At 36.3% G+C, this 27,767-nt stretch overlaps 1 protein-coding gene across 2 annotated transcripts in view; it reads left to right on the forward strand.

Moving 5' to 3' along the window:
- LPAR3 (lysophosphatidic acid receptor 3) overlaps nt 1-27,767 on the forward strand; it is a 128,227-nt gene that overhangs the window by 15,326 nt on the left and 85,134 nt on the right. For both annotated transcript variants that reach the window (XM_074266359.1, XM_074266360.1), the window contains exon 2: nt 24,405-25,161. In XM_074266359.1, the coding sequence (XP_074122460.1) occupies nt 24,426-25,161 (736 nt within the window). In that variant the 5' untranslated portion in view covers nt 24,405-24,425. The remainder of the gene's footprint in view (nt 1-24,404; nt 25,162-27,767) is intronic.

Genomic DNA, 27,767 nt, shown 5'->3' on the forward strand with positions numbered 1-27,767 from the left:
TAAAGTTCTTTTTAAGTTCTTCCAAGAAATATTTTTGTGCTTGGTACCATTTGACATTTCTCATTAAAAAGGGAGTAACTGAGGCAGCTAGGTGGCGCAGTGTATAGAGCACCAACCCTGAAGTGAGGAGGACTGAATTTGAATTTGGTCTCAGACATAACACTTCCTAGCTGTGTGACCCTGGGCAAGTCACTTAATCCCATTTGCCTCAGGGGGAAAAAAAGAAAAGGAAAAAAAAGGAGTAACTTTTTTGGCTTCATTATCTTCCTCTGACTATAAACCCAGATTTTCTCTATTCTCATAGTAGTTATCTGTTGTTGGTTTCTTTCTCCTTTGCTTGTTCATTTTTATTTTTGTTTTATTTTATTTTAGCATTATATTGGTGTGATCAAGTTTTAGTCCCCAAGGTAAAGGCGGGCAATGCACTAAGGCTCAGATCCTTCTTACTGTTATTTTCTGAAGTCTATTCAGGGGCTTGACCTTGGCCTTTTCTTTCCACTCCTAATTTAAGCCCAAGCTACACTGGTCCACATATGATTTTACTCCCTCTGGTCCTTCACATAGCTGCAAGCTGCAGTTGTCTTGTCTTCCCTAGAACTGAAACAGCTGCCTTGGAAGTGCCCACAACCCCAGGGTCCCTGCCCCTCTGCCACTAGATTCACCAGTTTTGAGCTAGCTCCTTCTCCCTAGTGACAGATCAACCCTAGAGGTGTTGGGCCCATACAGCTGTGCTTGTTGCCCTTCAACAATGGATTGTCCTTCAGTCTTCTACTCAGTCAGACCTCAACTTTGTCTGTATACCTTTCATTGGGTCTATGAATATATTAATATTGGTAAAAAGGAAAAATATATATATACATATATATATTTAAAATTTTTTACTTTGATTTCCTTTCTAACCCTATGTATTTTATTTTATGCATTTAAAAACTTGATTCTGAGAAGGAGTATACACTTTATCAGTCTGCCATGATCCAAAAAATTTTAAGAAGCCTGGATCAAATGATTTCTCAATTGCTACCTTGAGAGCTATGAATTTCATCTGAATTTAAGAAGACTAGAACAGCCAAATTCTATCTATTGTGTAAACCTAATTTTAAACAATTGTGTGGTCTCCACTCCCAGCCTTGCAGTACAATGTGAAAACTTGCCACTTTATGTCCCTACTGATAACTCAGCACACAGGAAATTAGTCATTTGTATTCCGACATAAATTCTATGAATATCTAAACCAATCAAATTAGCTCTGAGAATCCCAGGTCTCCACTAAACCAGTCTCATTTTCTCTCAGATCATTTGGAATTGAAACCCCAGAGCAGTTCAGTTTAGCTGTCTGGGAGAAAAGTGTTTTAGAGTCTCTCCTTTGGTTCAACTTGATAAGGAATAAGGCACAAGTTTGCTTGCTTTTTTTTTTAATCTAAATTTGTTCCTTCCAGATATGCAAACTTTTGGGAAGTCATATTCCATTTGACCAATTACTAATTTATAGTTTACTTGTCTACTTTTAGCTGCAACTTAATAGAATGTGAACTGAAATTTTTTCCTAAAGAGAATCCTGGTTTAGACATGATCATTGTTACCCTGGGTAGGTTACATAATCTGAGTGTCACTTCCCTAATTTCTGAAGTATAATTTGAGATACCTCTATTATTGTTTCCTCTCTGGTTTGTTCCAGAGAAAGTAGCTTTGGTATTTTGTGAGCCAGTTGATTAGCATTTATTAAGTGCCTACTGTATATCAGGAGTTATCCCAAAGACTGGAGACATAAAAAAAGGCAATCCCAAAAGAACTCTGGGAGATGACTATGAACCACTACATAGAATTTCCAATCCCTCTATTTTTGTCCACTTGCATTTTTGATTTCCTTCACAGGCTAATTGTACATTATTTCAAAGTCCAATTCTTTTTGTACAACAAAATAACTGTTTAGATGTATACAAATATTGTATTTAATTTATAATTTGACATATTTAACATGTATTGGTCAACCTGCCATCTGGGCGGGGGGGAAGGAGGGGAAAAATTAGAACAAAAGGTTTGGCAATTGTCAACGTTGTAAAATTACCCATGCATATATCTGGTAAATAAAAACTATAAAAAAAAAAAAAAAAAAAAGGCAACTCCCTCCCCCAAATCCCCAAAACCAAACCAAACAGAATCCCTGCTTTTAAAGATTTCCAATCTCAATGAACTCCCCTAAAACTGAGGATCCTTAGCTATCTGGGAGGATTAGAATATATCAGCCCTAAATTTCTTTCTGCTTTCCAGCTATGATCATATGAATCTAACTCAGCCAGTGACTCAACCCCATTTCTCCCATTTTTATTTTCTTTTTGGGAAATAGGCATTATGCTGCCTCCCTTTCCTACTTCAGAAGCTAACTGTGGGGAGCAAATGAAATAATGTGTGATACAGTGGAAAGAACCCTGAATTAAGAGCCAAATGCAAATCCTGGCTGTGCTTCTAAGTCGCTTAACTCTGGGAGGCTTGGTTTCCTCATCTGTAATTTGAGGGAGTTGGACTGGACAGCTTTTCAGGTTTCTTCCAGTTTAGAATCCATGATCCTACAATTTTATATGCATATCCTTTGTGAAAGATCAAGCCTTTTGCAAACTGACCTGTTCTGAGGAAAATAACTAGCTGGGTCGGCTGATTCAAGACTTTGTTCTATAAGGATCATTAAGTGAAGGAATTGGGTATAGTTCTCAACTGTAGAAGAGAAGACCTGACAGGTGGGTGGGATCACTAGTAATCTTCAGTATTTGCAGGATCACAAAATTAGTCCTGAAAAGGACTTTAGGAGTTAGCTAGTCCCACCTCAAAGTTTTACAAATGAGGAAACTGAGGCACTGAGAGATTAAGTGACTTAGTGTCACAGAGGTAGTGTGTAACAGACCTGGGATTCAAATACAGATTAGCAATTCCCTCCCTATAATGTGCTAGTCATCTCCAAGAGTTGTCTGACTCCAAAAGGCAGAAACTTGATTACTTTTTAGAAGTTGCTGCAAGGCAGATTTAGGCTCAGTATAAGGAAAACATTTCAAGTTTTCCAAAAATGGAACGGGTTGCTTCAAGGGGGAATGAGTTTTCTGTCACTGGATGTGTTTAGTGGAGGTGGAATGGCCATTGAATGAATGTGTTGTGAATGAGAGTCATGATTTGGGTACAGGTTGGTCCAAATGACCCTTTTACCTCTGAAATTCTATGATTCTATACACTACAAGACACAATTGCTTTAAGCTATAGGGGGAAAAAAAGTGGTCTGGATAAGATATAATCGTGGTGGACTATAATTTTAACTTTAAATATCAGAGGGTGTTTAGTTTGTTGTTGCATGAACTGGTAAGACCTTTTCTGTTCTAATTATATTTGGTCAGTGTTTCCTAAGCAATCTCCACCTGGATGTCCCACTGGCATCTAAAACTCAACATTTACAAGAAAAAGAAGGTCCTCATCAGCTTCCTCTGTTCCTAAATTCTCTGATTTTGATGATGGGGCCATGGGCCACCATATTTGTAATCAGAGGATCATAGAAAGCTGAAGGAGATCTCAGAAGTCATTTACTACAAACATCTAGGTTTACAGTGGAGGAAATGGAGGCAGGTACAGAGAGAGTACTCAAGTATCAGAGGAGGGGAGATCTATATTCATATTCTCCCATTCTAAGCAGTGAAGAACAAGATCTACCTTTTGTTTTTCTGTGTATACCCAGTGCTTAGCACAGTGCTTGGCACATTGAGGGTTCACAGATCATTGACTTGCATATGAAGCAGTTTGTGGACCTTGGATTCACACACAGACACTATAGCAACTTGATGTAGTAGAGTGAATATTGAGTTGAGAGTCTGAAAGCCTTTTTATTCCTTTTCCACTCTGCCATGTTGCTTCAGGTCACTGATTTCATCTGGAGGAGAAAGAGAAAGAGAGACAGATAGACAGCAGACACACTCATATACACGGAGACGCAGAGAGATAGAGAGGCAGAGCCAGAGGCAGAGCCAGAGGCAGACATACAGAGACAGACTGACAGAGACAAAGAGACAGACAAGACAGACACATACACACATACATACAGAGACACAGATAGTGAGGCAGAAGGGCAAAACAGACAGACACACACACACACATACATAAGAGACCCAGAGATAGATAGAGACACTTCCAAACTTGTGGTCTTCGTGTTCCTGGTGTTACATGGACACGAGGAGGCCAAACACAAATTGACACACATGAATAGAGAAATATTTCCTATAATATTCTTCTCTAAAATATAATATTCTCTGGGAGAAGGTTTCTTGGGGAGCTTCTGGAGGCAGCCTTAGTTTCAGTTCAGTTCAATAATCACCTCAAATTCATCCAGGAGTTAAAATCCAAATCCTTTATTGTTTCCTTTTAATTCTTGTCTCTTTTCCTGAGCTCAGTTAGCTTTAATAGAGGCCCATCTCTATCCTTGGTTCCAAGAGCTCCCTCCAAATATCTCCAAATCCAAAGGTTTGTCCTTCAGTCTCCAGCCAGCACAAAGGTAGAAAATGGAATGAATCTGACTCTGCCTCCGAGAGTGGCTTGTGGGTTAGTGGGCTTCTGTGTCTGGCCCTGAGAGCTTCTTGCTTATATGCTGTACACCGAATATACTCCAATCATTACATCACTAGGAAACCATTATTTATTGTAGGATTAAATCAGTGCTAAATTAGATTTAACCACTGTCTCCTCAATACCACTCAGCATCTTGTTTCAAGTTCTGGCCCATAACATCTCCTTGTAGATCAGATCAATACTGAACTTGTAGGATCAGATCATACTGAACCATGCTAAATTAGATAATTATTGTCTCTGTCAATTCCACTGTCTTAGTACCTTGTAAGAATCATAACAATTTCCCTCCTTTCTGACTTTTTGTTTTTTTTCAATGGTACTAGACTCTAGGTTCCAGCTTTGATTTAACATTCCCCACTTCCACATATCATACAAGTACCTTGAAAACAAGTAAAGATTGGGCCATTTTAAAAGTTTTGTATCTCCAATACTCAGCACAGTATAGATATAGCACAAATTAGATGCTTATTGATTGATCAGTTCACCAATCATATCATTCAGGTGTCTGACACTTCTTTTTTATGCAACCCATGTCTAGTAAGTTGCCAAGTCCTGGGGATGTTCTCCTCTCTCTCACCCTCTCATCTCCTTTATCTGTCTTTAGCCTTCTACTCTTTCTCGCATCATACTTTTTGACTCCAATATTTCCACCCTCTCTGCCCTGGACTAATTCAATTGACAAGATCACAGGTTCAGAATAGGAGAACTGGAAAGAAGCTAAGTGCTGCTAGTACAACTGATACATGAAGAAGTCCCCAGTCAAACCCAGTCAGTGGTTGCTGGTCTCTGCTTGAAGACCTCACAGGAAGGGGAACTCAGTACTACTGAAGGCAGCTCATTCCATAGTCTAAATTCATCCCTTTGAAACTTCCCCCCATCACTGCCAGCTTTCCCCACTGCCATGAAAGAGAATATATTTCATCCTTCTCTCACATGACAGTGCTCCAGATATTTAGAGAAGAGTGAATCCTCTATTCTCCAGAGTAACCATCCCCATTTCCTCCAATTCACCATCCTGGTTGCTTCCTCTGAACACTCTATAGCTTATCACTATTCTTACACCAAGACATGATCAGTACCCTAGACATAGTCTGACCAGAGTGAATAGAGTAGAGCTTCCCTCTTTTTGGAAGCTCTGCCTCTTAATGTAGCTTAAAATCAGATTAGACTTTTCATGTTGGCCAGATCATATTGTTAATTCATTGAACTTCCAATTCATTAAAATCCCCAAGTAGTTTTTTTCAGGACAGCTTCTGCCTAAGCTCAAGTTTTTTCTACTTTGTTGCTTGAAAGCCTTCAGATTTCCAGAATGGGCTACAGCCTAGGAAATATGGTTCCATCAAGAAAGGAAGTCATTATTAAAGTTAGACATTTGCACAAAGATGAGCTAGCAGCATTGTGACCTTATGTTCTGGATTTTCTAGGAGGGAAAAGGGAAAAGGAAGGAGGTTCAGGGGCAGGGGAAAGAAAGAAGAGAAATAAAAGGAGAAAGATAATTTTTTTTTTTTTTTTTTTTACAAAATTTTGTGAGAGTAATATCTTTTGCTATACCGTTTGTCCAAGTTAGGGGTCAAAAATATGTTCACTGTTCCTATCAGGAATATTTTCTCTCCAAGTCTCAACCAAGTGGGTTGTCCAGTCAAGAACTTTAAGCTCATCCCTTTGAGACAAAACTAAATAAGTGTATTTAAGTCTTCAAAACTACAATAAGTCTGTTTAACAAGCTTACAATGTTTAAAAGGGGAAATAAATGACGTGCCTAAATCACTATGATAAAAATTGTACAAAAGGAAAAGCTAAATAAATTGCAGGAGAGAGAATTCATATCTAGGTGTGAGGAAAGAAGAAAAGTTTTAGGAAAAAGAGCTTCATCTGAGTGAAATCTTAAAGAAATATTCTTGTTATAAGTTATAAGTAATGAATTTCTGCAAACAGAGAAGGGGGGAATGACATAGGAGTAGGCAATATAAAAGAAAAATAAATTCATATTTTTAAAAATAAATTTCCAAAGCATCATAGATTTGAGGTGGAAAGGATCTTTGTGATCCTCTAATCTAGGAAAAATATAAGCAAATACACAGAAGTAAAAGAGTCAGACAAGATTAGAGAATGCTGATTAAGTCCAGTTTGGATAGTACAATGAATAGATGAAGGGAATTGTATGAGATGAGAGAGAAGTAAGATTGTGGAAAGGCCAGATGGTAGAAGGCCTCGAGTGTCAGGTAAAAGAGCTCATTCTTTATTCAGCAGGCACTAGAGAGTCACTGAAGGTTTCTGAGTGGGGGAGTAAGATAATCAGAGTGGTGTATTAGGAAAACTTAAGGCACAACTGTGTAGTAATAAGACAGACTCAATCATCAGTGTGAAGAATGGGTTGGAGTGGGAAGACACAGTAAGCATGTCAACCAGTTAGAAGGCTGTTAAAATTATTCCAGGAAGAATCTGAATTTAGATAGCTTCATAGTTGGAAGGGATCTTAGAGACCAGCAAAACAACCCAATCTGCTCATTCTGCAATTAAAAAAAACTTAGACTCAGGAGGGTAAAGTATTGTTTTGGAACACACACACACACACACACACACACACACACACACACACACACAATCAACTTTTCAAGTTCTCCCTAGAAGCACACAGAATGAGATTGTCTTTCACATTAGAATATTTCTACTTTATTGACTTGAATCTATATTCAGTGTTCCTGGAATGCTAACCTTATCAGGTCATCTTGTAATTGATTACCTTTCTTCCTATCTTGAGAAATGTCTCTCACTTATGCTTTAATAATAAATGGCATATATCTATATATATATATATATCTTTCAAAGTATGTTCTATCTATCTTACAACATGTGCTAATCTTTTGGGGTTTCCTAATAACCAAGGGAAGTAGGGGATGATTCAGACCTGTGATTTCATCAAATTAGGGAATTCCCCTTAGTATTGGTCAACAGCCCAAATGTAAATTACTGTCTATGGCTAAGTGACTCACCTGTGGTTCTTCACCCAGAGTAATGAATCAATTAGTCTTCCAAATCCCAAATCCAGCAATCTCCCCACTAATCCTTGTTACTTGCCTCTTGGAGTCCTTTTTATAAGTGGGGACCAATTGAATTGGAAGGGACCTTAGAAATTATTTAGTTCAATCCTCTTATTTTGCAAATGGGGAAACTGAGGCATAGGGAAGTGAATGGACTTTCTGGAACTGTATTTCTGATTTCTTGGTTCCCAAGTCAGTCTTCTTTCTATCATAATTCACTGCTTCCCTCTGAAGGCTTAGTCTCAGAAGGAGCCATGAGCTGTGCCCTTCTCAGCCTCAAGGGTGGATCAGAGTTGCTTCCCACCACAGGTGGGGCATTTTTGAGAACAATTTTCCTCTCCAGAAGACAGAACCATTGTTTTCAGTATTGATTCAAATCCACAGGAACACTAAACACAACTATGGTATAGTATGTTTTTTTTTTTTTTTTTTTTTTTTTTTTTTTTTTACTTTTTTTTTAAAGCAGCAAACCACAAAGGAGTCACTTCCAATCACTATTTACCTGTGGCTATTAATAATGGCAGCTTGCCATGGGGAAAATTATTTTCAGAGAAATTATGTGAAGAGGAAAAAGAAATTTCATTTCCTTAAATTGGGAGAGGGAGGATATATAGAGTAGAATGTACTGATAAACCCATCCCTTCTGCCAGAATCAGTACCAACGTGAGTAAGGTACCTTCCTGAATGAATGAATGAATGAATGAATGAATGCTAAAACTATATCCCAGACAATGTGCAAAGGACTAGAGATACAAATATAAATGGAAGACATCCTTGCCTTTAAAGAGCTTCCATTGTTTTGAGGAAGACCACAAACTGAGGGAGAGATTTTTGCTGCAGAGCAGTCGTTCTTTTCCTTTTTTATATCCTGGATCCCTTTGTCAGTGCAGTGGACTCTTTCTCAGAATAACATGTGATTGATAAAGTTGGATGTGATGGTGTGAATCTGCAGTTTGGCAAGGCTGAGGATGATAGATTGCTTGAGTTTGGGAGTTCTGTGCTTTAATAGGGCTAAAGGTGATTGGGTATCTGCACTAAGTCTGGCCACCAATATGGTGAACTTCTGAGATAGTGAGGGCCAATAATTCTGTAAGAAGAGCCAATTCTGCCCAGGTTAGACATAGGGTAGGTCAAGGCTCTTGTGCAATTCAGTAGTAGAATCCCCTGTCAGTGAGCACTGCATGAGCTAGACTAGTCTTTTAAAAAAAAGATGCATAAAATGAAATTCATAGCACCATAAAGGAAAAAAAAAATATTTTTAAAAGTTCATGGACTCTAGGTTAAGAACTATTTTTTCAAGAAATGGTTGATCCATAGAGAAGTGAATTGCTTTGTTTGCTGGGCCCAGAGCAAGAGATGGAAAGAAGTAATGTTGAGTTAATATTTGTAAAATGCTTTGCAGACCTTAGAGTGTTAGCTATTAGTGTGGTGATGATGGGTCATGCTATGCAACAGCTGGGCAGATGGTGAGATAACCGGGAAGATTCCTGGATGAGACATGAAGCATGGACAGTCAGTTCTTAAATATGTGTTAAGTGCTTACTTTATTTCAGGCATTGTACTAAATGTCAAGTCTGGTATAGGAGTGGTTAGATGTGGTGGGCTAGGAGAGGTTATACTTATCTCTCAATCAAGACAACATACACTCACAGTTCAGAAACACAACTTTGAAACTGAGTGAAATCATTCTCCCAGGACCTGGGATGTGATTTCTGCAGGTCCAATCCCAACACTTCTCAGCCTTCCATAGTAGAACAGTAGATGTGAAGTAATGAGCACTTATTGAATTAGTTCGAATTTCTGGAGCTGAAGGAACAGAATACTTCAGCAGTCCCTGATTTTATCACCACAGGGTCCTTCTCTCTATATACTCAAATTATGACCTACTTCATGACTTAGTTGATGGTCTCCTCAAGTTGCCATGACTATCTCACTTGAGGATCCAATAAGGATCCAATGGAAATGGTATAGTTTAATAAAAAGAAGAATAATGTGAGAGTCTTCATATATTTTACCTCTGGGACTAAAAACAAGTTACTCAATTCAATTTTTTGGGCCTCAATTTTTTCATCCTTGAAATGATGGGATCAGCCTAGATGGTGTCTGAGTTCAGATCTGAAAGCTTTCTCCAACTGTCCCCTGTGCCTATTCCCTCTCCTCATCTCTCATTCCTGGCTTCTTTCAAGTCCCACCTTCTACAAGAAGTCTTTCCCTCTTAATCTTGGTGCCTTCCCTTTCAGATTACCCCCATTTATCTCGTCTGTACATGGTTTTTGATATATTGTCTCCCTCATGAGACTATAAGCAATTTAGAGTGAGATGTCTTTTGCATTTCTTTATACCCACAGTGCTTAGCACATAGAAAGTTCACTGACCACTGACTTATATATGAAAAACTTTGTAAAATTAAATTTGAATTAATCCATACATAATCTTTTTTTTTTTTTTTTTTTTTTTTTTTGAGAAGTATCTTGGTGTAGTAGATAGTTATTGGGCTGAAAGTTGGAAAGCTTTAAGTTTAAACTTTCCCCTGGAGTGCCACATTACTGTTGGAGAACTTACATAACTTCTGAGCCTCATTTTCCTTATGTGTAGAATTGGACTAATTAGTAATACCAGCCTCAGTTTTTGTGTGTAAATGTGTAAATTTTGTGTAAATGAAATAATACATGTAATGCATCAGAGAAATTTGTGCTATTTTTTTTATTAACCAATGGATTGGTTGCTTTAGCCAATGGAGAGTCTCATGACTCTCAGAACTTGTTAAGTCTCATGGAACGTGTTTCTTCTCTGTACCCTTCAAGAACTCATGGTCACTTCCATGACAAAAGAAGGTTTCTTGAAGGTTTAGTTATGATATTCTAGATCTTGAATTAGGAAGTTAACAGTTTCACATTCCACATCTCCGACTTCTCTCCTGTATTATCACAGGCAAGTCATTGAATTCTGACAAGTTTTAGTTCCCTCATCTGTAAGAGGGGGATAAGAATGCCTTTACCTGTCTCTCAGAGTTGTGAATATATATGAGTTAATGTAGTATTTTAAAAATCTTAAAACATTTTGTAAGTACATAAGTATTAAGAAAAACTGAATGAATTAAAAAAACAAAAAAACAAAAAAACAAAAAAACAAAACAAACCAAACACCTTTTGCTGGTTATGAATCTTTCATGCAAATTAAATCTGATTTTTCTTTTTTTTGAGGAAAAGGGAATAGGAATCTTTGGTAATAAAGGAAAATGGTAATATTTAGTTCAGACAAAAAATTATTTTAGATAGAACAGGTTTCTCTGGTCAGGTAGAGAAATATGTCTTTTCTCTCTGAGCTCACACGCTCTCTAACTTAGTCATTCCTGAATTCAATGGAAAGACTTTTTCAAAGCTCAATAAACCCCAGAGGTACAGTTGTACAGATGTCTAAAGGTTACTTGGTAGACAGAACTGCAGAAATACGACCCACAATCTGCCTACATTATGTAGAAGTGACATCCAATTTTAAACATGTTGTTGCGTCCTTCCTGTGATGGGCTGAATGAAGAGTACCATTCATTCACCACCAAGGAAATAGGGGATATGTGGTCTCATAAGCAATAAAGGAAACAGGATTTATATGCTTATTTCTACTTTTTACTGGAGGCAAGGGAGGGCGTGTGTGTGTGTGTAAAAGGCACCCTTGCTACATATGGGCAAAATTAACCAGAAAGTTGGCAGACGGTCTAAAAACCCTTTTATCACCTGGTTTCTATGTGTTTTCTAGTTTCATAGCGTGGTTAGAAAGAAGCAGTGTAGGACAGTGGATAGAGACCTAGTCTTAATATAAGTAAGAATTGGGTTCAGTTCTTCCCTCTGAAATATTATATTGACTGTGTGATCATAGACAAATTATTTGACTCTTCAGTGCTCTGAACAGGTCTTAAAGATTCTAAGTTATGGATTTTCTGATCTTCATCAGGGGTAGGATTTTCTAGATTGAAGAGAAGGAGGGGCATTATGGAAGAAAGCACATTTTGAGACCCCCCCAAAAAATATCATAGCTAAAGTTATTCTTTTGTAAATTTAGTAACATCTAGGGGACAGTGCATTTGCTTATAATTGTTTATTAAATATTTCCTGGGATTTAAACAGTAGGATGCATACTGTTACTTTCTGCACATCTTCCCAGTCTTTATGAAAAAAGACATTTTACATGGATATCCCATGTCCATGGTAAGATTTTTGTTAAATGTGGCTGAAGAACTTATCAGCTATTAAATCCTCAGGAAAGAGAGAATGACAGCTGCAAAAAATCACATCTGGCTCTCTTTAATAGACATGTTTCTACCAGCAAAGGTTTTTGTTCTATTAGTGAAAGAAATATTTACACTTTATTTTAAGAGTCTTCATGAGATCTTTTTTAACAGAGTTCAGCCAAATTTGGATTGGTAATTGAGGGTGATTCAAAGAGCATGAGTGGGTGTAAGTTGTGTATCAACATTATGTGCGTCAAAAATGGTATATGAGACATCAAAGGGAATATGGAGGAGTAAAAAAGGAGATAAGTTGGTCATATAGCAAAAGAGAAGGACAATCACAGATGGCCAGCCTGCACTGCCATCCATAAGGCCCCCAATGTATTGGGTGGATCATCTTTGGAGTATTTATGGAAAAACCTGGGTAAGAATCATTCAGGATGAGAGAGTGTGGAGAAGTTGCCTTCTGTCCTGGTAGAGAGTATCTCTGCACAAATGAGATCAAAGATCTGCTGAGAAATAGAAGATGGAATCCAATTTTTAGATTCTACTAGCCTTTTAGATTCTGATAGGTTTTCTTCCGTCTTCCTTTTGAATTCAACATCATACTATTCTGTTGTCTCTCATTAGCAGGTCTATATCTTCTACTCAAGGGTCCAAAATCTATTGGTCTTCCAGGAAGGCCTTTTTAGCCTACAGTGAACAGAAGAGCAATTTAGGATTAGAGATATAGGATTATAAGATTCATTTAGTATTCTAAATACACTCATCATAAGGTTACATTTAAGATTGACCTTCAACTATTTGGAAAACTAGGCTGCTCTAAATTAGGGAATCTAACTTCTTAGGGGAGAATCTAGTTTCTTAGGAATAAAAAATTAACTTGCTTCTTACTATACTGAGAGTAATAAATAATATTCCTCTCTGCAACTTCCCAGTAAATGTTAGCTTTCTACAAAGTCAATAGCAATTTTGAATATTCTGTCCAATTTAGAAGGAAGTATTGAAAGAGCTCTGGATATAGACAATCAAAGAATCTGGGCACCCCTTCTATCCTCATCATTTGCTGCCTAGATGACCTCTGATAATTTACTTTTCTGTGCCTCAGTTTTCTCAATTGTTATTAGGAAGGTTGTACTAAAGTCCTTTCCAACTCTACATCAAAGGTCCTATTATCCCATTTACTTATAAAAAGATAATTTATTTAGCATTTTAATGTTATAATACCCATTTCAATTAAATCACATCTTTTTTTTTTTTTTTTTTGCTACTAGCAAAGTTTAACATTTAGAATCTTTTTTGAAACGTGTGTGATTAGTTAGTTGATCTTAGATTTTAAAATGCTTAATACTTATAGTCAATTATCCCTTCCTACCACCACATACCTAAATCTTTTTTTTATTATTAATAGAGGCAGCTTGTGGTCACTGGTTCTCTGGGGAAGTGAATGTTATGAGTGGTCCTCTAAAAGTAATCTTTTATCTACCATGGTTGGACCACACAAAAAGAAAAATTCTTCAAGAGAGTAAATCTTGAAGATCATTACTCGTGTTGAGAACCTTGTGACAGTTCACATTCTTACCCCCAGAAATCGGCTGTTGTGGTTCTTTGCTACATGTATGAAAGTCAGCCGGGAGTAGTGGCTAAAAAGTTGACCTCAGAGTTCAGAAGACCTGAGTCTAGGACCTGTCTTTCTTACAAACTGGTTACATGACCCCAGGCCCGCCACTTATCAATCATCTCATCACTCTAGAGAAGTGATGTCAAACTCAAAAAGAAAAGGATCCTGATAATAATCCATGCTTATCTATATTATTATCCTGCTAATCCAGGTTAACTTAGAAAACCATACATTAGCATTATTTGTGTTTTATTGTATGTTTGTTTATTTTGTAAAACATTTCCAAGTGAATTCAGGCATCCTTCTGCTTTGGTGGAAATGTTTTTTTGTTTGTTTGTTTTGTTTTTTTTTTTCCTTGGGGAGTTCCAAGGAGTGGTCTACAATACAAGGTATCTCAAAAGTCTAAATGCAATTTTTATGTTCTTGCAAATTTAAAACTTCATTCGTATTAAGACTTCTAGGACACCATGTCTATTTGCAGAGCTAAATGTATCCTTTTTTCCCTCCTACTTTGCTTTTGCTTCTTTCTCTTATTCTTTCCTTTCTTTGCTTTGGATTTCCCCATCCATTCTCTGTTTTCTTTCTGCTTGTTCCCTTAATCCCTTCGGATCTCTAAGAGAAGAAGGGATTGAACTCAAAAGATTTGAACTTCCCCCTTCCAGCTCTAATAGAAGTATGGAGTTTGTTTTTCCCTTCCTTCTTTTGTTCATTAGCTTAGTCTGGCAAAGGCTTCCCTTCCTTTGTCTCCATGACACAATCCGCCATTTTGTTTGGTGTCAGGGAGGGTGGGAGTGGGGAAGAGAAATCAGGGAAAGACAAAAAGGCAACCTACCCTTTTTAGTCCAATTGTTAAAATGTTTTAATATCAATAATAATAATAATAAGGGCTAGCATTTATATAGTGCCTACTATGTGCCAGGCACTATATTAAGAGATTTACAAATGTGATCTCATTTGATTCTACAACAATCCTGGGAAGATCTTTTTATTATTCTCATTTTATAGTTTTGGAAACTGAGCAAATAGAAATTAACTGATGTGCTCAAGGTCAAAAAATTAGTCAGTGTCTAATTTGTACTCAGATCTTCCTGATCCAAGGGGCAGTGCTCTATCCATTGTATGACTAGATGATTACCAGCTGATTCATTATTACAGGAAGTTTAGATTCCCTGGATGAAAAGGGAAATCCCATCTAAGGGGCAGTGTTCTATTCATTGTGCAACCAGTTGATGCAACATCCCAGGAAATTTAGATTCCTGGATGAAAAGGGAAATCCCATTTATGCTTTAAAAAAAAATTTTTTTTTTTCAATCTAGTGTAGAGCAAAGTCTTGCTGACTCCTGATCTATGGAAAGGAAAATAGTGATCTAAATTATTTGTTCCCATTCTCTTTTGCTGATTCCTTTTCTTTCTCCCCTCCTACATTTCCCCCTTCTCTCCCTTGCTCTCCTTTCCTTCCATCTTTTCTTTTCCCCTCCTTTTCTTTTCTTTCCCTTTTTCCTCCTTCCCTCCTCACTCAAATACTCTCCCTTCATCTCTTCTCCTTGTTCCCCTTTCTCTCTACTCTTCTTCCCTTTTTTTCATGCCTCTTCATTCCTTCTTTGATTCCCTTCCTACCCTTCTATTCTCCCATTCTCTTGTTTTCTTTTTCTTCCTTTCCCCTTCCCTCCAACCTTCTTTCTCCATTCCTCCTTTGATCTTCTTTCCTCCTTCTTGCTCTTTTCTCTTTTCCTTCTTTTTCTTTTTTTTTTCCTTGGCTTCTTTCTTCTCTCTTTTTTTCAGCTCCTTTTTTGTGTATTATCTTCCTTTTTAGGAATATAAGCTCTTTGAGGGCAGAGTTTTTATATTTCTTTTTGCTTCGGTTTGCATGCCCAGTGCTTAGCATAGTGCTTGGCACAGAGTAAAAGGATCCAAGAAGATATCTTTGGGGTGTGATATCTTCCTGGATCCCTTGCTTCTTGAATCTTTCTTCCCATTGTTTCCTTGAGGGCAGGACAAAGGAACAAGCAGCAATTTAAGAGTTTACTATGTGCCGAGCATTATGCCAAGCTTACATTCTAATAGTGGAAGATAATGCACAGAAGGGAGCTGAAGAGGGGAAGGAAAAGATTCTTGCTGGAACATGATCCAGTGGAAATCTTGAAAATTAAAAGCAGAGAAAGGAGAGGAGTGAAGGTTGGCTGGACTGATCCTATTCCCTAGATAGAGACCCTAGGTAGAGAAGCTGGCCTGAGAGAAAAAAAGGGCCAGCGTAGCAGAGGGGTTTTCAGGAGTGAGAAGTCTAGATGAATCAGGGCCAGGAAAATACTAGGGTAACATAGCCAAGGAAGGAGAGCAAAGTTCAGAAAGTCAGAAGCTGTGGTTTTCAAAAAGACTCAAGAGGCTTATTAATAATGCTAACATTTTTATTAATAAAAGGATGATTATTTAACCCTTTCTTCTCATAAGCCAAAAACAATCATGGTGGCAGGCTTATAACTCAGATTTCCATTGGAAAAGGGATCTTCCTGTGGGTGGCAATCAACTCAGGTTGGTTAGCAATTAATGAGAGAATGAATATTACAATGAGGGACTGTCCTATTCAAATGAATTTTGATTATATCATTTAATATTAAATTACCCATAGCCTTGGGCATTCTATTCAAAGAATGTATCCCCACCCAAACCTGAGTGGAGCACAATGGCTTCTCTACCTGGGTGGGGTCTGAACAAGAAAGTTAGTCCAATCTCATTATCAGTAAGACTGAACTTTTAAAATCAGACTTTAGAAAAAGGTGACAACTCTGAATCTCCCCAAATCATTGGTTATTAATAATCATTTCTCCCAAAGCAGACATGTGAGAGGCTGACTTCCTTTTGTCTTTGCATCTTCAGCCCTTAAAACAATGCTGGTAGTCCCTTAATAAATACTTGTTGGTTAATTGACTTCTCCAGTGCATTTAACCCAGTCTAGCTTGTATTCTGTGTAACCTGTGATCCAAACAATTCTGGACCTTATCAGATTTCTCCTATGCATTTAACCCAGTCTAGCTTGCAATCTAAGTAACCTATGGTTCAAACAATTCTGGTCAGATTTAGACTTAATTTGGGGGGGATTATAATGCTAAATAACCTGGCTGTTTTACCAACCAGATGGAAAATTTACAAATTTACAAAGTTAACACAGGTTTAAGGGCTCAATTGGCCATCATGTTAACAGGCTTTGAAAACTCCAAGCCTCTCATACCAGTAGTAGAGAGAAGTCTTGTCTCTTGCCTTTCCTGCTGGAGATGTATGTTACCAAACAGATATATTTGGGGAGAAGGGAAATGAGGTCAATTGGTTTGGGAAATGCATACTGAGGTTGTCTTCTGTCATTTTACTTTTCATTCAACTTGTGCTCAAAGTATTGCTGTCTGTATTTTTGGTCTGTTCTGTCTAGCCAACCACTTTATAATCTTCAGGGCAGTCGTGGTCCTGCTCAGACTTGACACTTGAAGCAATTAATGAGTGGTGAATTAAATAGAAATTTTCTTGTAAAGATACACCAAATGTAAGTTAGGAGGAAGAGAACAGGGTGCTCATAAGCCGGCAAAGAGCAGGAGGACATGTTTTCTTGCAGGATACAGCTGGATATAAAAGTCACTCAAGTGGTTTGCAAAGGGCTTCATTTTCATAATTGTTTCCACATTACAGGCTAGCCTGGTGTTTTCGTGGAGAACCATGTTCTGGGAGAGTCTAAATGAAGGCTTTACTCATGCAGCTTTCATTCGGGCGCCATATATAGACTTTCTAAAGCATTATTTTATGAAGTCTTTAATTGCCCAACTCTGACATTATGGTAACAGCCTGCATCTTTAGCAGCTTTAGGCGGCACTGGATCAGTCTGGTCAAGCCTTCTGAGTCTTTTAGGATCTTAAAAAAAAAAAAAAAAAAAAAAAAATCAAGCAATTGGCAGGATTCAAGTTTGCCAACTTTTACTGACTCTAACCAATCCCTAAATCTGAACATTGTGTATCTGGTTTATAATAAAAAAGGAATTCTTTTGAAAATGTATTTTTAGTAAAGATGTGGTTTTTGTGATTTGTATTATAGACACAGGCAAAATATTAGGAAATTAAATAGAATTAAATTTCCAAAAAGAAGTTAATCTTCAAAGATCCACAGTTTAATGATATTAATAACTAGCATTTATACAGTGCTTTGTGATTGGCCAATTGTTTTACAATCCTAATTTTCAACACAACTCTGTGGGATAGGTCCTATATGCTAGCCATAATGAGAATTATTTTTATATTTATAGAAATATAAATTTAAATTATATAAAATTACCTTTATTTTCTATATTTATGAATATATAATTATGGACAACATTTAGAATAGCAATGCTAAATATTTGCTATAAATTATATATTTATAGAAATGTTTTTAAAAGGTTTTTTTGGTTTGTTTGTTTTTCGCTCTTGTTCAGTCATGTCCAACCTCATTAGTGACCTTATTTGGGATTTTCATGATAGTGATAATAGAATGATTTGCTGTTTCATTTTCCACTTCATTTTTACAGATGAGGAAGCTGAGGCAAACAGGGTAAAGTGATTGCCCAGGGTCACACAGCCAGTGTCTAAAGCTAGAAATCACATTCTTCACTTCATGTCCGAGAACTATCTATTGCACTACTTAGTTGCTCTGTATAGAAATGTTTACATAAATTTAAATTATATCAATAAAAAATACATTTATATAACTTGTCTACTTATGAATATATAATAATATATGCCTTGTATATTTAAATTTATATAGCTATAGTTATATAAATGCTAAATATGAGAGCTTTTTTATATTTATATAAATGATTATATATATTTGAATTATATAAACAATATTTATAGAAGTTATATTATTTATAAATATGAAGTTTGTATTTCAAAAGCTAATAATTATATAAGTGCTTAGTGCTAAATATGAGTTTTTATTCTATTAATACTATATAATAGCTTATAAAATTTTATTTTTAAAAATTATATGTTTATAAATATATAATTATATATAAACTTGTATATTTAAAATTAATATATATTTTCATAGAAATATTAAATTCTGGGTAGAATAAAATTATTTATATGTTCAAATAAACATGTATATAAACTTAAATTATATAAAACAACTATATGTTACATATTTATAAGTATATAATCTTTGTAAACTTATTTAAAAGAAATTTGTATTTTTATATAAATGCTCATTTTAATGAGAATTATGTAGCAGGTGAGTAATTTTAATAGATAATATAATTATTAGATCATTCTATTTTCGTCTTTCTGTTGTCATTATGATCATTTACATCTTCTCTCCTGGAGGCATGTTCTAAGTTCTGGATCTATGCTTAAGTTGGAAAGTACTCAACAAACTTCACTCTCAATGGAGGTTTTTAATTAACTTTTAAGTCACCAAAAAAAAGTCCTGAAAATATGTTTTCAACATAATGGAGTTGTAGCATTTTATGATCTTGAAAATTTTGGGATGAACAATCATTATTACTACTTAATATTTATTAAGTGTTCTAATAAATTTGTTTGGGACATCCAGCAGAATAGAATAAAAAGGAAAAATGTGGAAGACTGAGTCATAAGAATTTTCTTTATATTTTAGTTTCTTTATAATGATGCCTTTTAGTACCAACTTTCTTCATCTTTGTCTCCACCTTGTGCTCTGTCTCTATCTCTGTCTCTATAGACCAGAAATAACTAATTACTCATGTGGGAGTTATGTCAGAACTTCTGTCTGTGTACAGCTGGATCATTGGCTGGTTAGAGCAAAGGTCAAAATTAGCATCATATTAGAAGAAAGTCTAATGATGATAAGATACAGTCTGCACTTTCAACAGCTCCAACCTGACCTGTTTAAATAATCTGTGGACTGTGACAAATGGCAAATGATTAAGAGCAAAAATATAGACTTTTCACTGTTGTCCTCTCTTTGAAAAATATAATCACCATAAAACAATTGCCACCCGGAGTTCAGAAGTTAATACAATCAGCAAATGTTTGACCTTGCCTTAACAGAGGGATATCAAAGCCAAGATCTACATTTTTTAGGGTGTGTAATCTCTTGCAAAACACTTTAAAGGAGAATGGGGAAAGACAAATAATACCTCAGAAAATGGAGGGAAAAGGTGGAAACATGGGCATTCATACTGGATGTTCTGGGTGTTCCTAGATGCACTTAAATGTCTCAAAATAATTCATATTTTGTAAGTCCCTTGCATTTTTGATGAAAGGTTTAGTTTTTAATTAAATTTAGTCATTTTAGTTTAATTAAATTTAGTTGATAAATGATAACCTGAAAAAATAAAATCCCCTCCTCCCCCTTCCCATATATACCTGTGTGTTCTAATGCTTAAATGAGCTAATATATATATAAAGTGTTTTGCAAATCGGTGTTTATACACATAGACTTACAAATCCATAGGGTCCCAAAAGTCTTGGAGTGTGTGCATATATATTATAGATATATATGTACATTATATCTACATAAATATATATATAGGGTGTCTCAAAGGCTTTAAGCTTTAAGAGTTTAAAACTGCCCTAAGACTTTTGGGACATGCTGTGTAAACATGTTATTAACATTATTATTATAATCTGCAAAACTTGCTGATCATTTTTACTGAAACATGTGCTTTCAAAGGTGTTGAGTTTTTATTTTTTATGGGAATAGTTAAGTTTGATAGATTAATGAAGTGAAAAATATTGAGCTTTTATTGTATTATATAAATACGAATTCTCTGGATGATAGCTTAAATGCTAAGATACACATTAAAAACAAGTTTCTTTGATCCTAGTTTCTGGGATAGATTTTGTTAAAGCTTAGCCCTGCCATATTTTAAACTCTAGAAAACACATCTGAGTTTAAAAGTGAATTTTAGAAATATGTTTCTTCTATTGGAATATGTAAGATTATATTAATAGTTGACATTTATATAAGTTAAAATATTTTATTTATATGAGCTCAGTAACTCTGGGAAGTTGTTATTCAGATGTGTCCAAGTCTCTGAGATCTAATGCACACCAAGCCCTTCTCTCCTCCACTATCTCCTGAAGACTCTGCAAGCTCCCGTTCATGACACTATCTATCCATTCCATCCTCTGCCATCCTTTTTTCCTTTTGCTTTCAATCTTTTACAATATCAAGGCCTTTTCCAGTGAATACTGTCTTCTCATTATGTGGCCAGAGTTATTTAAGTTTCAGTATTTGACTGTCTGGTGAATAGTCTGATTTAATTTCTTTAAGTATTGACTGATTTGATCTCCTTCCTGTCCAGGAAACTTATTTAAAAGTCTTCTCTAGCACCAGAGTTTGAAAGCGTTGATTCTGTGGTATTCAGCCTTTCTTATAGTACATTTCTTACAGCCGTATGTTACTATTAGAAGAACGGTTGTTTTGACCATACAGATCTTTGTTGGCAAGGTGATATCTCTGGTTTTTAGTATGCTGTCCAGATTTGCCTTAGTTTTTCTTCCAAGGAACATGTATCATTAAATTTGAATCCAGTGGAAATCTGTCTGTAACAATCTTTTGCTCTCCTTGATTCCTGCTTGAAGTCATAATCTAAGTTTATTCATTGTACTTTTTAGTAGAATCACAAAAGGTTAGTGTCTCTCCCTGTATCCAAAGACACATACATTGCCAGAGTAGATCTTTGCCTGAAAAATAATATAATTTTTTCGAAAAAGGTCTGGTGGGTTTAGGTCATGTGATCTTGAACTGTATGAAAGTGGTGAACTTCTCTGGATTAGAAAGTAATGGTCTGTAACTTTACCTGATCATTTTACAGTTAGAGTGTTAGGTTCCATTCTGGGTATCACTTTTGGAAAGGTCATTGGTAATTGAAGAGCATCAGGAGGATGGTAATTGGGAAGACCTAGAGCTTTGAGTCCATGTCAAATGAGGATTGGTTCAAGGGACTGGGGACTTTTAGCCTTGAAGACACAGCAAAGCATTCAGCTACCTAAAATCTTGGATTTGATTGGTTGTCATATAGAAGAGGGATTTAATTTCTTCTTAGCTCCAAAGGAGAGAACCATGAAGAGAAGGGGAAGAGAATACACATTTATATAGCATCTACTTTGTGCCAGGAACTATGCTTTATAAATATTATCATATCTGATGAACAGATGGAAGTTGTGAAGAGACATATTTAGGCTTGTCAGGAAAATCTTTCTCTTTTTAATGTTTTCTTTTGTTCCTCCAATTCATGTAAAAACATTTTTTTACTCTCCAGAATGGTTTTATTAAATATATATATGTATATATCCCCTCCCCCCAATTATAATTAAGACAATTTTTAGCATATGTTGTTGGTTTTTTTTTTTCCTTTTAGAATTATGAGTTCCAAATTCTAACCCTCCCTTCCCTCTCCCTTCCTTGGGAAGGTAAGTGATTTTAAATATTTGTTTCTTAAATCTTTAAGTTTCAGTTTCTCCCCTCCCTTTCTTCCTCCCTCATTTATTGAGAAGAAAAGCAATTTAACATAGCTTGTTCATGTGCAGTCATGTAAAACACATTTCCATATTAATCATATTGTGGGAAAAAAAAAAAAAAAAAAACAAGAAAAATAAAGACAAAAAAATCCCAATCTGCATTCAGACTCCCTACATTCCTTATCTGGACATGGGTAGCAATTTTCATCCTAAATCCTTAGGAATTGCCTTGGATCATTGCAATACTGAGAATATTTTAAGTTGATCCATATCTGATCATCATATAGTATTGCTGTTACTATATGCATTCCTCTTCTGGTTCTGCTCACTTTATAAGTCGAGGAAAACCTTTCTAACACTAGAAGCAGCTTGGTTTGATAGGAATGGTACTTATTTGAAGTCACTGTAAATTGAGTTGGAAGAAACCTTAATCTCAACCCCTATTAGATTGTGAGCTTCCTGAAGGTAGGATTCTTGTGTTTCCTCTTAAATTTTCAGCTCTGGTTGTCTATGAGATCAATGAAATCAATCTTCTTTCTTGGCAGTTACCATTGTGGTGTTATATCTAGTGTGATCAGTCTGTCTGACATACCTATTAACATGCCATACCGGGCCTAGAACTCTCTCCAAAATGGTCCTCAGTGTCTGGAATGCCACGTTAACAAGCTTGAGCTTATCAAGAGAAAAATGATTAACACATAGTGAAGGGACCAAAAACCATACCTCATGAGGATCAGTTTAAAAAACTGATGATTTTGAACCTGGCATTGTGGGGATTTATGGGAGAATTATACACACACACACACACACACACACACACACACACACACACACACACACACGTGTGTGTGTGTGTGTGTGTGTATGTGTGTATATATATATACATATATATATATATATTTAGTATTTAAAGGGCTGTTATATTCTGTATTGTCTTGGAGTTCAGAAGTAGGAGGAATACACTAGGAAGTTCTAGAGTCACATTTTGTTCAATTGAAGAAACAACTTCATAACAATCAGAGCTATTCTGAAAGTGAATTGGCTGCCATGGGAGTGAGTATACCCCTACTTGGAGGTCTTTAAGGTAAAGCTGGATGGCCACTTCTCAAGGATATTGTAGAAAGGATTCTTAGGTTCAGAGACATTCTACTGAAGAAAAAGGATGTTATATTTATAATCAGTGGACCTGAGTTTGAATCTTGACTCTGACAAGTTCTCTTTATAGATTAGGAAATTGAATCTTAACTATCTCACTTTCCTAATCTATAAAGTGAAGGGATTGAACTCCTTGGCCTTTGAGTCAGGTATAGGTTAATGATCCTAAGAGAATGTCTGTATATGGGTGTGTCCAATTCTTTGCTCAATTAAATCTCAATAAATGCTCTGGAGTCTGGGAAAATTATGAATGTTATCTACACAACTTTAAAACAAAGAACCAATGTAGGAAAGGAGAGGGAGGATTTTACTGGCAGACTGAGGTCCCTCAAGGCTTATTGGGGAAATGTCATTTGATCAGCTAAGACAGTTGTTTGCATGTCATATCCCCCATTATATTGTGTGTTTCTTAGGGACAGGAACTGGGTTTTTTTTGCCAGTTTTTTTTTTTTTTTTTTTTTTTTTTAATCTCCAGTGCTTAGTACAGGACTTGGCATATAGTAGATACTTAATAAAGTATCTATTTTGATAGATTCCAATATTTTTGACCAGGCAAGATCATAACTGTCATTGTTTGTCCTCTGGTTAGAATGAAAAAAATACTTGGGCAAGATGTAAGAGGAACATTCTGGTATACTGATAGGCAGCCGCTAGCACATTGCCTTGCACATAGGAGGCACTTAAATTATTGTGATTGGACTGGATTAGCATTGTTTTTCTGGAGAACAGTGGTTATTTTCAAGGTTCAGGAATCTTGATCTGTGGCTCTCTCCCTTATACCACTTCCATAAAAGTATTTCCCTTATTTAAAATTATTATCTAAAGTTACTCAAGGAGACACATTTCCATCTTGCTTTGTGTATCCTGAAGATTCAACTTTTAGCACAATATTCAGTGCAAAGTGGGCATTTCACAAATATTTATTTAGGTGTTTCCATCTGACATAAGCTGAAATGTAAATGTGTTTTCTCTCCCTATTAGAATATGAGCTCCTTGAGAGCAGGAATTATCTCAATCAATATCAAATAAGAAACATTTATTAAATACATTAAACATTAAATAAATAAAAAATTAAATAAAAATTTATTAAATACCCATGTGTGCCAGGCAATGTGCTAAGTTCTGAGGATATCAAAAGAGGCAAAAGACAGTACCTGTCTTTAAGGAGCTTACAATCTAATCTTGCTTTTCTATTTGTATCCTCCTTTCTTTGCACCTGGTGTTTCATAAATAGTTTTTGACTTCTTTGTTTAATCATTCCTCCATACTGATATATTCTTGTTTTTTTGCTGCTTCCTTCCTAGGCTATCCCGCCCTCTTCCATAATGAACGAGTGCCACTATGATAAACGCATGGACTTTTTCTATAACATGAGCAACACTGACACTGCAGACGAATGGACGGGGACCAAGCTCATGATTGTTCTCTGCTTTGGAACTTTCTTCTGTCTATTTATCTTCATTTCCAATTCTCTGGTCATCGCTGCTGTGGTAAAGAACAGAAAGTTTCACTTCCCCTTCTACTACCTGCTGGCCAACCTCGCTGCCGCAGACTTTTTTGCCGGCATTGCCTATGTGTTCCTCATGTTCAACACTGGACCCGTTTCCAAAACATTGACCGTCAACCGTTGGTTTCTGCGCCAGGGGCTCCTGGACACCAGCTTGACGGCCTCGCTAACAAATCTGCTGGTCATTGCTGTGGAGAGGCACATGTCCATCATGAGAATGAGAGTCCATAGCAATCTGACCAAGAAAAGGGTGACCCTGCTGATCCTGATTATCTGGGCCATTGCGATATTCATGGGGGCGGTTCCCACACTTGGCTGGAATTGCCTGTGTGACATCTCTACTTGCTCTTCCTTGGCTCCCATTTATAGTAGGAGCTATCTCATTTTCTGGACAGTATCCAACCTGGTGGCCTTCCTTATCATGGTGGTGGTGTACCTGCGTATCTACATGTATGTGAAGAGGAAAACCAATGTCTTGTCTCCACACACAAGTGGTTCCATCAGCCGCCGGAGGACCCCAATGAAGCTCATGAAGACAGTTATGACTGTCTTAGGTAAGAGAATGGGCCAATGGCAAGTCAGCCATGATTAACTTACTGGGATGGGAGTCCTGTGATAAGATGCTTCTTTCTCAATTGCAGAACTTTCTTCTCACAAGGAAGAGAAATGGATGTGTGGTTTTTTGAGATGTGTCTACAAGCACCTGTTGCTTCTCAGGGCCTTAATATTCCACAATGCACAGATCATTTCTCAATATGGTCATGCTAACAGATTCCAAGAATGGCCAAGGAGTTTTAGTGATGACATTAATAATAACTTGATATTTAAGTTGCACTATAAAGTTATCAAAGCATTTTATATACATTTTCTCTCTTGTTCCTTACAAAAACTCTTGTGAAGTAAATATCATGAGTTGTTTTATACCCCTTTTACAGACAAGGAAAAGGAGGTTCAGAAAGCTTAAGTGACTTCTCCTGTGTTATATTGCCAATAAATGGCTGGAATGTGTTTCAACCTAGGTTTTTCTCACCTCCAAGACTCTGACTTTGTCCACCACCTAGTATTTTAGCTTGAGAAATGCTCTCTAGAGAAATCCATGGATTGTATGGAGTGGTGTATAAACCACAAAAGGAATGTTAAAAGGCAGCTAGATAATGCAGTGGATAGAGTACTAGACCTGGAGTCAGGAAGACCACAAGTCAAATCTAGCTCCAGATACTTACTAGCTGTGTGACCATGGGCAAGTCACTCTGCCTGCCTCAGTTTTTGTTTTGTTTTGTTTTTGTTTTTGTTTTGGTAAAATGGGGATAATGATAGCACCTGCCTCTTAGGGTTGTTATATGAGAATAAAAGTGAGATAATATTTTAAAGCACTTTGTAAACCTTATGCACTGTGTAAATGTTTGTTAGTGTTATTATCTGTTTTCTACTATTATGTTTGTTAGTATTATTTATGTTTTCTTTGGTATCCAGATGGCATCATTTTGGAGTCAGAGACTATAATTATTGTGAAAACGCTGCACATTTGGGAGATGCTGATATTCTTGGTGATTTATTTAGGCCTTTATTCTTTTCCTTGCATGAACTAAGATTCCTGGGCTGTTGTCCCAACTCTGTCATTAACTAGCCCTTCAACACAATAGTATTGCCAATTTCCTCATCTGTAAAATAAAAGAATTGGATATGGAAGCTCTCAGTTGCTATTTTCTCATTATCTATTAGAAACTTCACCAGAACATAGATAGAAACAAAGAAAAAAGAAAATATTAAAATAATCTTTTTGTGATTTTTAGAAAATATTTATTCATAGGGTGAGTTGAAGTTTTTGTTTAAAAAGTGAGATTTGGGAGTGTTGGTAAATTTTAGACACTAAGGAGCATAATCAGTTCTGGGACCTAAGACAAGCACCATAAAATGTTCCATAAGCTAGAAGTAATAATCTCAAAGGAGAACCCAGTATCTGAGGATCCTTTGTAGGAAAAGATAGACATTTTCAATATTGCTAGGTTTTGGAATAGAATACACCTTGGAACTTGACTGAAGGTGTGAAAACACTATCAGCATACTCTGAATTTTGGCATCTTTGGACAAAGCCCTGGTCACCCCATCTTTGTTTACAGCTCTGTGGTTAAGTGAGTGTTGGCAGTGAGGCGATTCATTTTCATAAGGAAATTAAAAGACTTATTAAAACCTTCCAAAGTTCCTCAATATGGAAAAACTCATCTTTATCCTCAATTTCTCATTTAAATGAATTTGGGAAAATAAGAAAAAAGATTTTAATTTTTGATGTGTGTTTTATTAGGGAAGGAACTGATCAGAATAAACAAATAAGTTGGTGAATAAGCTAAGAGAAGTTGTGGGATGAAAATAGGAGGAAGTTGGGAAAACTGGTGGCTCATGGGAGAAGTCTGGTTTTTGGAGGAAGTTTCTAGTGGTTGAACAGAGGTATCTGGCAAAGGATGAGTCACCAAAAAGTGGAGGAAATGAAATTAAGGAGCCAGGTAATGTGACTCATTCAGATTTTTCTCTTTGCTTCTAGCCCCACAGGATAAAGGCAGGTATTGTCAGGGTCTTCAAAGTCTGGCTAACCCAAACTTTGAATGAACAAGGATATTCACTTCAAAACTGTTATTTGCTGATGTTTATGTAGCATTTGCAGTTTATAAAGTTCTCATAAGTATCACCTTATTTTGAGCCTTTCAAATAAGGGAGACATTACTGGTATCGATTGCCATTTTGTAAATGAAGAAACTGAATTTTAGGGACATTTAGTAACTTGTCTATTTTTAATGAGCTGGAACATTTTGGAGAGGGAATCAAACCTCAGTTTTTCAAGTCCAACCTGATGTCTACCACACCAGGCTTCTCAAACTTGTTATAACATGAATGAAGGGTCACAAGGCTTTGCCTGATTATAAGGGGCACCCCATACCACTTTCTGAGAAAGTCCATGCTCTCATGTTACATTTGGTTCTTACTTTTACTCTTTTGGACTAAGCTTAAAAAAGGTCTAATCCTGTTTTTCCATTATATCCTTTTAAATATTTCAATGTAGCTACTATATTCTACTCTTTTCCTTTTCAAGGCAACCATCTTTCAGATCCTTTAGTGAAACCTCATATACTATTAGCTTCACCATTCTGTTTACTCTCCTTTGAAT

This window comes from Sminthopsis crassicaudata, chromosome 4 (assembly GCF_048593235.1).
Source record: "Sminthopsis crassicaudata isolate SCR6 chromosome 4, ASM4859323v1, whole genome shotgun sequence".
NCBI classification, from domain to species: Eukaryota; Metazoa; Chordata; class Mammalia; order Dasyuromorphia; family Dasyuridae; genus Sminthopsis; species Sminthopsis crassicaudata.